This window comes from Felis catus, chromosome B4 (assembly GCF_018350175.1).
Source record: "Felis catus isolate Fca126 chromosome B4, F.catus_Fca126_mat1.0, whole genome shotgun sequence".
Taxonomy (NCBI): domain Eukaryota; kingdom Metazoa; phylum Chordata; class Mammalia; order Carnivora; family Felidae; genus Felis; species Felis catus.
In genome coordinates this window covers 83,407,722-83,420,057 of record NC_058374.1, presented here as the reverse complement: position 1 = coordinate 83,420,057, position 12,336 = coordinate 83,407,722, and the positions used below count along the sequence as shown (strand labels likewise).

The window sequence follows — 12,336 nt, the reverse complement described above, 5'->3', positions numbered from 1 at the left end:
TAAACTTGGGAGCAACAGAAAGGGTAGAAACTTAAAGAGATAAATATATTTGAGTAATGAAAAAAGTGTGAATAATTGAGGAAAGATCTTGTCCATTTTCCTAATTGAATAGGTGCTATATAGTGAATGTATTGCTGCTCCCTGCACAAATTATTTTTACCAGTTATAGATGAAAAAGAACATTTTCTGATAACTCTTCTCATAGGCTATGTCCTCACAGTTGGATTCATGAGTTTTGCAGTCTGTTACAAGTATGGGCCCTTGGAGAATGAACGAAGTATCAACCTGCTGACCTGGACCTTGCAGTTGATGGGCCTATTTTTCATGTATTCCGGTATCCAGATACCACACATTGCCCTTGCCATTATCGTCATTGCACTGTGTACTAAGAACCTGGAGTACCCTATTCAGTGGCTGTACATCACCTACAGGTGACTGAAAGGCAATATAACTTTGTAATGAAACATGCAATGTGGGATGTAGTTGTGGCAAAAGGGTACAGAGGTGTTGACCTGGGAATCTCTTTGTTAATGGAGATTTATTGTATTATGCTTCTGCTTTTGTTCCTTCCAAGTCTTTCTTTTTAGACTGTCTATAGGCATTTTTTATAATTTTATTCTAGCCATTTTATATAAAATAAAAGCATCCAGTAAAGTGTCATGTGTTCCTGTGACCACTAGGTGGTGCAGAGTATATCACTTTTATACCACATGCCTCAGGTCACCAGGTTTCAGATTATTTCACATTGGCCCTCAGATCGCTTTGGGAGTTCTAGTGTTCAGATGTATTTGAAAGCATGTTATCATCTTGCATAGTGAACATGGAATGGTCATAGGTTCTGAAGTTATCAGTGGCTCTTTTATTAGATAGTCAAGGTGATGCCTTCAGTTTGGGGAATCCAAGTTAATGGACCACAATGTTATATCATCATTTTCTTGTCGTTTTTCCACTTATTGGAAAATAAATATTTTATCTATCATTTATTGGGAAATAAGTGAATTTATCCACATTAGTGAATAATATTGATTACTCTGACTTCTCATTCCTAGTCTAACATGTCAGGAGTATATTACAAGTCAAGGTGTCTATAGAAGAAAGGTGGGAATGATGACTCATAATGTCCAGGCTCTCTGCTGTATACTTGGCTCACTGAAACGAGCTAGAGGGCAGGCTGGATAAAAATTACTGATTAATGATTCATGATGTTATTTTGGTGAGCACAGAAAGATGTGTAAAGCAACAGAAAAGACTGTCCCCCCTCGTCTCCTGACAGAAGAAGAATATCGGATACAAGGAGAGGTGGAGACCCGAAAGGCTTTAGAGGAGCTTCGAGAATATTGTAACAGTCCAGACTGCTCTGCTTGGAAGACTGTCTCTCGAATCCAGTCTCCAAAGAGGTAAACCCTTGGCCAGCTGTGCTAAGCAGCTATCAGGGTAATTGTGACCTTGAGTTTTAACAGAGATCATACTTCTAGATGATCATTTTGTATTGGTGGCTATGTTTTCCTGTTCACCTAGGAGTAGTTGACAGAAAGATACATGTATCATCATATGTTAAGCAGTAGCCTGTTTTCTGCTTCCTCAAGGAACTGTCTACTCTAGATTTGATTGTAGCACTGAGATGAGAAGACCATATTAAGTTTCCCCTGTGATAGTTTTGCATTGCTCTCCGAGTCTGATTATTTTTTGGGGGGAGAGGTCCTTTTTATTTGGGAGCAATTGTACCAATAAGTATATGAAGCTTCAATTTGGAATCTTGATGGCATACAGTTCATAGAGCCATAAACATGAATAAATGTGTAATGCCCCCTTAATCTTCTCTTATCAGGATTACAGATGACTAAAAGAACCTTGGCACTTTCCTAACTAAAAAAAAAAAAAAAAAAAAAAAAAAAAAAAAAAAAAAAAAGAGAGAGATAGGCTAGTGCTTATTAAGCAGGATGCCTGGCATTTCAGGAGATGTTGGCTTATGATCCCAGCTTTCCCTTTCTCTTTATTTCTTGCTTTAGTCTACTTGCCTGCCAGAATAAGGTTAGACTTATTATAATTTGAGTTGTAAGTGTATCAGATGTTTCAGTTCTTATTTTGAAAGGAAACCAGAAAGGGCAGAAGGCAGGTTCTTAAAGAGTATTATCTTCTTTTTTCCAGATTTGCTGACTTTGTGGAAGGTTCTTCTCACCTCACACCAAATGAAGTTTCTGTCCATGAGCAGGAATATGGATTAGGGAGCATTATTGCCCAGGATGAACTCTATGAAGAAACATCCACTGAGGAGGAAGAGGACTCAGATTCTCGGTACCCCACTGTCACACAGCAGATCAACTCCTGACTTAGGTGGTGGTCGGTTATTTTTATGTGGACTGGCTTGGGACCTCGATGGTCCATGTTGTATGTGTGTGCAGCTGCTTCTCAGCTCTTTGAAACGGGGTGAGATAGTACAGAAATTCTCCCACTGAAATTAGAGGCCTGAGCAGGCCTCCCTCTGGCAATGGTCCTGGTGGTCTCTGTGGGATCCCTGAGGAAGGAGAGTGGATAAAATATTGAATGCTTCCCAAAGCTTCCCATTGGTTGTGGGCCCACCTTTATGTTTCAAAAACCAAAACCAAAAAAACAAAACAAAACAAAACAAAACCCCAAAAACAACCAACCAAACAAACAAAAACTGGATGGCCACAGCTAGCACAGCATTCTAGCTCTTCTTAAAAGTTCATTTGGTGGTGGCATTTCTGCCACCATAGCTGGCACTCAAAAGTGAGAACTATTATATGTGTGCAGTAATGCTTTCAGATCACAGGCTGCATCTTCCAGAGAGAACTCCACGCATCTGAGCCTCCTTCACTTCTGTTTTTATTTGTCTCATTTTTTAAATGAATATATATTTTTAAATGTAACAGATTCATGTTCCAGGACCAGCAAGTGCTCCAGATTGACAAGCCCATAGGCCCCTATGTTTATTAATATGGATTATCCGTTAAAGCCCCAGAATTGTTGTGTTGAACTTTGAATTAGTTCTCACGATACAATATTCTAAGTCATGCTTGCTCTTGGGAACATGCCTGTAAACTCTTCTGTAGGGGAGGTCTGCAGGCTTTTTATTATATCCCAACTTTTAATTGTATCTTAAAAAGACGTTTGCATTCTTTTCTTCCCATTCCTCCTTGCCCCCTTTGCCCTTTCAGGAAGTGTCTATTTCCTCAACTGTGAAGTATGTACAATTTAGAGTTTGTTTCATTTCTTATATTCTCTCCCTCTTGGTTTGTAGCATTATTTCTGCTAGTTGGGAGAAGTGATCATTTTTAGAGAATTTAAATGCTTTTTACAGGTTCTTCATTTTTCCTGTCAGTGGGACACATATCTTTGAGTTGCTGTGGAACCAAGAAACTTTCCTTTTCCTTTCTCTTCCTTTGTCTGCCCATTCTGCCTATTCCTTTCAGCCTTTCCTTAGCCCCTGTACACCCCCCATCTCCCAATTTGGCTAATTTGTAAGCTCTGAAACTTTTCTGTGAAGTTTCCTTGATACAACATATAAATTGCAGCTATGTAGCTGCCACAATTTGCATTGCCAGGAAACAGACCTCCAGGTAACCTTCATGCCTCTGGATGTTCATTCACCCATCAGGATCAGACACATTTTGCCATGAACTTAGTATACTTATTTGCAGTTCCACTTCTGGCTAGAGATTCATGCTGCCTTTTATTACATTGGCATTAGTTTCACATTCTTTTGCCATTGGAAAGTACCCTTATAAACCAGCAATGTCATTTATGAGGGAACAAATTCCCAAGTCTCTGTCATTTGCTTGGTTCTGTCTTTATGATCTTCACCCTCGTACCTTGTAAGAAGCTATAATTACTCTAGCCAGGAAGCTAGGCACTGAAGTCAGGAGCATAGCATCAGACTCACTGTTTACCATGATCATGGAGAAGGCAGATGAATTTTTAAAAAGCTGCAATGACTCCTTCAGACCAGCCACTCAGCAGATAATCTTGAAAGACCCTGGGCTCATTACTGACTTCCAAAATGGTCAGCGCTGAGACTCCCCCCCCCCCCCCCCCCCCAGGTGGCCAGTTGACTATTACCACCAGTGTTTCCCACAGCTTTACACTGTCCTAGAGTGACAACTACCTCAATTGGCAGCAAATGTACATAGAGTAGAAAGTGAAAAAGCAGTATTTGGGCAGCTGCTGTGGGTTAAAGTTGCAGGGCAAAGGAATTTTATATCAGGAAACCTTTATGCCTTTGTAAATTAAGTACATGGTAAAATTTTATTTCTGTGTGAAGAGCTGTTAAGACCTCTGGGATATATTCTTTTTTGCTCTATTTATAGAGATCAAGATCTAGCATATTTGAGCATAAGTTAATTTGAAAAAAAAATAGTTCATCAGTACAAGTGGTCTCAGGATTACCTGGAGACTTTGGTGCCTTCCCTCAATTAGCTCCTTAAGGAGGTGGTAGCTTGCCTCCAGGGTAACTTTTCCTGACTCTTTATTTCACTGAGAAAGCACTGTGAAGCAGGGAAAGAGTCTCCTCTTTTTCTGTTTAGTTAAACTCCTGTGAAATATAGTTTCCATCTCCAGACCAGTTTTTTCACCGTGTTTGAATTTGGGGTAAGCTCAAACTCAGTTTATTACTCCATGTCTGGTCGTCGGAGAACTGAGCTGTAGGCAGTGGAGGTGACAGCAGATCCCACAGCATGAGAGCTGCTCTCAGACAGTGAAGGACGGTGCCCGGTGCCTTTGGCGTGCTGTGTGTCCTTGCCCTGCCTGCCTATATGGCTCTGCCCCAGATGCTTCAGAGCCTCTGTGTGCCTGCAGATTGTTTGACTCCATAAACCTTCTCCAGGAACTTCTGTTGTCTCTCTCTTGGCCACTTAGTCTGCTGGCGCAGTCACTACTTGAAGCCCCCATTTAATTTTCTCTGGCAGTTACAGCTCTTGCAATTCAGCATAGTCTCATCTCTCAGACTGATCTCATCAAGAAGGATTGAAGGGATAACCATGGAGTGAGCTGGACATTGGAGCCACGTCTGCTGCCGCGTCAGCGTTTTGCTTGCAAATATCAAGCTGTAAATTGGCCCTCTTTAGGGCCAGGGTCTCTTTAGCATCGGAAATCTATCGCCTCTAATTGGTCTGACCAAGTTATGTAGAGCATGACTGCCATTAATGGGAATATGAAAGCCAGCTGGCTTAAAACATTTCCCCTTCACTTTCCCTCTCAGATTGCTTTCTCGAGACCAATGGAACCAGTCACCAAAAATGAGGACAGTTTAGCAACTTGGATGTCTTCTAATAAGAAAGTCCTATCAGCCACTTCATCCCACCAAAACTAGTTTCTTTCCTTTTTTTTTAATTAAAAAAAATATTTGTCAGCGCAGAGCCTGTTGTGGGGCTCGAACTCACGAACCACGAGATCATGACCTGAGCCAAAACCAAGAGTCAGACGCTTAACCGACTGAGCCACCCAGGTGCCCCAAAGCTAGTTTATTTCTCCCCCCCAAATTCATGACTTTTTGTCTGTTACAAAGGGGATTTTGCTGATCATAGTGTTCGGGCCCCAGTGTTCTATTTTGTGCTGTTACATCCCATTCAAAACCTAGCCCTCTCCTTACTGATGGTGTTCCCTTCAATCCAATTCCCACCTGGCACTTATGTTAGAGAGTTGATGAATGAAAGGGCCCAAATAGGCCAGATAGTCCTCCCTGGCTCTGACATCCATAAAAAGCTTGGGAATGGATTATGCAATTGCCCTCAATCTTTTTGTTCCAGAAAAAAAGACGGGCTCAGATGGATGCCTGCGTAAAAATGGTTCTTAGCTATGTACTCATAACTTTTCTCTGAATTGAGTAGTGAAAGTTGAAGTAGGAGGAAAGGAAATTAAATGTCCTTCTAGTATTCCTTTGGACTCAGGTCTGACATATGAGATAATAACCTATATTGAAATGCCAAGAACTTTATCTTAACCAAGGAGAGGGCAGTTTGACAGATTTATTATGCCTTCATGTTACATAGGCACTGAAACTAAGTAATAAACACATAAAATAGCCATTTGCACAAGACAAAGGCACCTAAAACCTTTTATGTTTTGATGTAGCAGAAATTGATTATAATTTTTAGAGAAACCTATGCAATTATGGTGATCCAGTGGTGTCTCTTGGTAACTTAGCTTATGGTTTCAGTTGCTGTGGAGTTGGATTCTAGATGGTCACTACCTTGAAAAGGGTGTTTGGTGCCTTATGTGTTGGGAGCCAGAGCCTGCCGGAAATAAAAGTAGATTCATGTCAACATCAACACACACCTTTAGTGGGGGTGGGAATGGCACACAGCCTCCCCCAAATTGGGGACTTGGGCTCCCACATCCCTGCCCATGTGTGTCATCTTCCTCTTTACACTCTTGACAGTAACTTGAAAATGGTGAAATCATCTTCTCTGAACTTTCCTATAGTATGGGCGACATTCTTATCATGTTAACATAATAGATAGCTCATAATGTGAGTGTTAGAACTGTTACAGCCTGCAGTTGCCTCAGTTTCCCATGTTTCTAGAATTGATGGTGAAATAGCAGGGGTAAGGAATTACTCGGTAAGTTTTAGCCTGTGGGTAATGCCTTAGTGTTATTTAAAAGATTTGTCATTTATATTTAAAATAAATGTTCACGAATGTTTGAAAGGAACAAAACGATCAGGGATGGCTCTTTGCCATGGGTCTCATTTTCCCTCTTTTCTGTAAGAAAAAATAACAGTGTCTTATTATATATTTTTTCATTTTTATTGTACAAGTTTGTAAGTAATCCAAATTTTAATAAAGTTTTATAGACTATAGTGGTTCCTCTTAATGAACATGTACTTTTCTTATTTGGATCTTTTGAAACAATTAGCTTCTAAGTTCCATCTTTCTGATGAAGTGGTGGTGATGCCATCTATTTCCTTTCTTTCTTCACCACCACTGCCCAACCTGGGTCTGTCTTGGTCTATTTCCATCCTGGGACTGGGTGATTTGCCAGAATGCCAGATCTCTAAGGGGTATTCTTGCAGGAGGCACAGGTTGTACTACCATGCTGTCTCACAGAAAAAAAAAAAAAAGTATAGGTTATTCCTAGTCCTTGTACTTTAGTTCTTTATTTTTAATGGCATAAAATATCTCTTGTTTCTCCACTGGGGTGAGGGGAAGACCTGTGCATCCAGCTGTGGGTATCTGCCAAGAGCTTTGTGTAGGGCGAGAGAGGGAGCAGGGCTGTAGTGCGTATCAGGGGCCATGGAATAAAAACTTCAGTTATGTCTAGGCCCAGCTTCAGGAGGAGAAGGCTGGTACCTTCCACCTTCTTTTATGTTTTAGCTACTTTCTTTGCTCTGTGGATCCGTTATGGCATTTGCATTAATTCTGTGCCTGTGTCCTCTCTTCTCAGTTATTTAGACTACATGGAAATCTATTGTCCATTTTTCAGACCAGTCATTGAGAGAGGAAGAATCGGGATGTAGACCATATGTAAATTTATGTAGATTAATGCACACTAATGGCGTCTTTTCTCCTCTCCCCCATCTTTTTTAAAATTTATTTATTTATTTTGAGAGAACACGCACGAGTGGGAAGCGGCAGAGAGAGAGGAAGAGAGAATCCCAAGCAGGCTCCACACTGTTAGCATAGAGCCTGACGCAGGGCTCCATCTCACGAACCATGAGATCATGACCAGAGCCAAGGTCAATAGTCGGAGGCTTAATGGACTGAACGACCCAGGTGCCCCTCTCCTGTCCCTTCTCTAACTATACTAGGTAAATAAGAGACATTGAATTAATAAAAACTTAAGGCATAAGTGCTAGATGTGCAACATTGTAGGGTTTTAATGAGGACAAAAAGAGATAAAGTGTGGGGCGCCGGGCTGGCTCAGAAGAACATGTAGCTCTTGATCTCGGGGTCATGAGTTTGAACCCCACATTGGGTGTGGAGATTACTTAAATAAAACTTAAAAAAGGTAAAGTGTGTAAAGGCGTTCTTCTCAAACTTGAACATGCTTAGGAATCACCTAGGAAGCTTGTTAAAATGTAGACTTCTGATTCAGTAAGTCTGGGTTGAGGCCCAAGATTCTGCATTTCTGATAAACTCCCACATGATTCCGATGTGGGGTGTGGACCTCACTTTGAATAGCAAAGATGTGAAACACTTAGCTTGCTTGCCTGGTACACAGTGAGTACTTGATCAATATTGTTACTAATTAACAGCAAATAATTTATGAGAGTCAAGAAGACCCTCTACCACCAAGCATCTTCACCAAATCTGAAAACTTTTGCATTTTTATTGTGTGGCATTTTTAAAAAAGGAATATCCTTGGGAGGACTTCTGCATGTGAATTAGTTTAATCAGATTACTGCCTTCCCAACTATGTTAAAAATCAACACTAAAGGATCTAGAATTGTTTGTTTGTTTGTTTGTTTGTTTGTTTGTTTGTTTTGAGAGAGCAAGAGAGAATGAGAATCCCAAGCAGGCTTCACACTGCCAGCAAGAAGCCCAATGTGGGACTTGAACTCATGAACCATGAGATAATGACTTAAGGTGAGATCAAGAGTCAGACGCATGTTTAACCAACTGAGCCACTCAGGCCCCCCTAGAATTGTTTCTTCTTCTTCTCCTCCTCTTCTTCTTCTCCTCCTCCTCCTCCTCCTTCTACTTTTTTTTGGCCAGCTGTTTCAAAGTATAATTTATATACAATAAAATTTATTTTAAGTTTTGCCCAGTTTTGACAAATGGAGTTGATTGACACTTGTGTAACCACTACCACAGTCTGATAAAGAGCATTTCCATCACGCCCAAAGTTCCCTCATGCCCCTTATGCAGACTAGAAATGTTAGTGGGGAGAAGAGGAAGGGGGTTTCAGAATCACAGTGGAGGAAGACTAATAAGCTCAAGTTACTTCAGTTTTGCCTGGGGATCAGAGGATCACAGTCTTGCATCCTCCCTGCCTCCTCCCTCCCCACCCAGGAATGCTTTGCCAGACCTTAACTGACTTGGATGTGTACTTGTAGCTTATTAATTCAGAGTGATCATTCATCCCAGTTTGCCCAGAATCTTCCCAGTTTTAGTATCCCAAGTTCCTGTGTTCAGACATCTCACCCCAGGTCCCAGACAAACCAGGATGGTACGTTGCCCTAGCTGTGATGTTTATGCCACTGTTTCTCAGTCTGAGGTTGCCATCTCATTTTTTAGAATCATTTTTCTTGTATGAGCACATAGAAGGCACTCAGTAAATGAGTGTGTGGGTGGACACACAGATAAACCCCAAGCTGTAGGCAGCTGCGGATTCCTGGCCTGGAGAACAGGAGACCTGGGTTCTGGTTCCAGCTTTGCCGAGTTTGCAGTCATGTGATCCTGGGAAAGTGGCTTCTCACCCCAGGTCTGTTTTCTCCATGTAAAATAGGGGATCTGTAGCCCTTTCCGCCTCTGACACAGATACTGCTTCCATTTGTACATGGGGTTGTGTGCCAATGGCACTTCCACTCAGCTTGCTCGCTCTCTCCTTTCCTTGCCTTTTTTCTCCCTTCAGATATATATAGTAGATCAATAAATCATGTAAGGGCAGGTTGATAATGGAGCTGCTGATGGGCCAGGCGTATGCAGGCGTATGCAGAGTGCTTCTGCGAGAGCAGTAGAGTTTGGACCTTGAACCAAGCAGCTGTGGCCGGTAGTTGGAGGATCGAGTCTATCTTCAGCTAAGTGTGTGTAATGACCCGATTCGCTCTTTGTGCATGCCTGGGAGAGAGGATGGTGGGCAGAGGGAGCCTGTTGTTTAGGAATTTTCCTGGGTGGGTGAGGGGATGCCCTGGAAAATAGGATAGCATAAGTTTCTTATCTATTGGAGGCATCTATTTCTAGCTGTGCCCAGGAAGCAGCGTCTCGGGGTCTCATTCAGGTTTCTCGCACAGAAGGATTAAAATCAGAAATACCAAGACTTGGGCTGAAACCTATGGCTGACTTAGAGTCAGGAAGCTGCATTCTGTTTCTGGTTCTGCCATATACCGTCTGTGCAACCTCTATGAGCCTCAGTATTTGCCTCTAATTTTCCTTTTCAGTGGAGTGAGTAGCTGCACTGCCTAGCTCACAGGGTGTTGTGATTCAGTGAGATGATACAGGTGGGAGTCAATGAAACTGACATCTATACAGATGCCAGGTGGTATTACTAACTTTAGTCTTTGGGTCTGTTTGTGGGGGCTGACTTATGGGGGGTGGGAATTTGGGGATTTTGTCTGCTGAGTTCTCCAAATAATGTCATTAATACCCTCTGACTCTCAATGAGATAGGAAGGTTTGAGGGAAGTACTGTTTCTTTCCTAGGAAGACACTCCAGCCTACCTTCCTTTTTGAACAAAATTCCCGACTTTTTGGAAAGCTTTTCCTTAGCTATAAATTCCACTCCTGCTCTTACTTCCAAATTTTGGGGGCAGTGGAGCAAGAACTCTACCTGAGCCTCTCAGCTAAGCCCAGCCAGATACCCTTTCCTACCCAGAGTGGACTTTCTCATGTAACCGAGCATCTCCCTCTGGGCCTTCAGGCCTGTGAAGGGTTAAGTGAGCCACACCCTTAACAGGAACAGCCTCGGACTTTGTGCTGAGCAGCCGTCTCTGGCCTCTCTTGGCTTGACTGGCACAGGGAGCCTGAGCTGGAGGAGGCAGCACAGTGGAAGGTCAGAAGAGTGGACACTGGCAAGAGGAGGGCAACCTCTTTCCTGGCCTGCCCGACACCATGGACAGCTCCCAATAACGAAGGCATCTCTCTCCACCCTTGGTGCCTTGGAACTCCTATGCCCCCTTCCTGTCAAATTGGGATTTCATCCACCATTTTACAAGGGATACTGAAGTTACACCCTAGTTTGTTCCAGTGTTGGGTGAGTCTTGCCTTGACCTGTCCCTGCTCTGCATCTTTTGGGGTGCCCTATCTGGGAGCTGCTTTGTTTTTCCCTTTCCCACCTCCAACCAATCACATTCCCACTCCCCTCAAATCCAAATCCAAAGAAGATGGCTTCTTCCAGCCCTATTTCTGTTTCTCACCCTTGTCTGCCAAGTTACTTAAAAGTTTAACTTCTGTTTTTTAATCTGGAGCATGTGGAATAGTAATAGTTTCTACTTTGTGAGGATACTGTTTGTAAGCATCAAATGAATTAGTATATGTAGTGTTTAGAGCTCTGCCTGGCCCATGGCACCTGATTGTTTGCGATTGCTACTGTCAGTATTCTTATTGCTTTCTCAGTTGTGTCCTTCCAGGAAGTGACAAGTGCTCTCATTTTCTGGAACTTGGGGGAGGCATAGTGAAGGCTGAAGGCAGCCTGTGTTCCCCTCTTGCCCCACCTTCAGTTCCTGCTTCCCTCCCCTCCCCCGCCCAGGTTCAGCATTGCTGGAGACTAGGAGGATGTGGCTCTTTTATTCCTGTTAGGGAGTAGCCCTGACCATTGTACTAATAATTCTGTCCTGCTCCAGACCACCCCACCTACTCAGTCCCACAGGCAAGACTGAGGAGGGCTGGGCTTCCTCCTTCGGTTACACCTGCCATGTGCCCACTGCGCAGGGGATGAGCCCCACAATAACTCTGTTCCTCCTTGCCCACTCCCACCAGCTGCTAAAAAGCTGGGTGTGTCCCTATGGGGCAAAGTCCATGCCGGAAGGTTACAGCAATGGGTATAAAAACTGGAGATAGAAAAATAGATACATCCAGAGATCCTGACAGCTACTTGATGTTGGAGAAACCAAACTTTTATTCTCTTCAGGGTATTCTAATCTTTTATGGAGGAACTTCTGCCTCTGTTCCTCTAACTCATCAACTTATCCCATTTAAAAGATGAATCTTGATGTGGCAATGTAAGGGATCTTTGGAAGAGCTTTTGCAATGGTTCTGGGTGGACTGGGTGACTGAAATAGAAGCTGTGAGGGATAGAGAGTTGAGAAGGAGAACTGGGGGCAGAGGGTCAGGGAGTCTGGACCCTGGCCAGGGCCTCAGCGCAGGACAGAGCAAGTTTTCAGAGTTAACCTTTCCTCCCCAGCCCTCTCTCCTGCAAGCACAACTGTGCTTCCCCAGGTGCTACCTGCTGGGTGCCTTCCTTACCCTGGTCAAAGGCAGATGGTCCTGTCCCACCCCTGCCCCTCCCTGCTGGGGAGAGTTTCTGCAGCCTCCCACAGTTAGCTTTGACTAGTCCAGAGGACCCCTAGGTTGAGGATTGTCTCTAGGGCCCAGAGTTGGAGAAGGCTCTTTAAGTCCTTCTGCCCTCCTCACACACCCCTTCCCCCCCCCTCCACCCCCCCCCCCACACACAGTTACTGGCCCCTAAAGCAGAGCAGACTTCAGCAAACTGACCTCCTTAC

At 43.2% G+C, this 12,336-nt stretch overlaps 1 protein-coding gene across 5 annotated transcripts in view; it reads left to right on the top strand.

Moving 5' to 3' along the window:
• The first annotated feature begins 292 nt into the window (after positions 1-292).
• Positions 293-12,336, top strand: part of MYO1A (myosin IA) — a 30,654-nt gene continuing 18,610 nt past the window's right edge. For 4 of the 5 annotated variants that reach the window (XM_045061958.1, XM_045061956.1, XM_045061959.1 and 1 more), the window contains exons 1-3: positions 293-431; positions 1,274-1,397; positions 2,149-2,295. In XM_045061958.1, the coding sequence (XP_044917893.1) occupies positions 2,244-2,295 (52 nt within the window). In that variant the 5' untranslated portion in view covers positions 293-431; positions 1,274-1,397; positions 2,149-2,243. Of the gene's footprint in view, positions 432-1,273; positions 1,398-2,148; positions 2,296-8,641; positions 10,869-12,336 lie in introns of those variants that run through there. The other variant, XM_045061957.1, reaches the window with a different exon arrangement.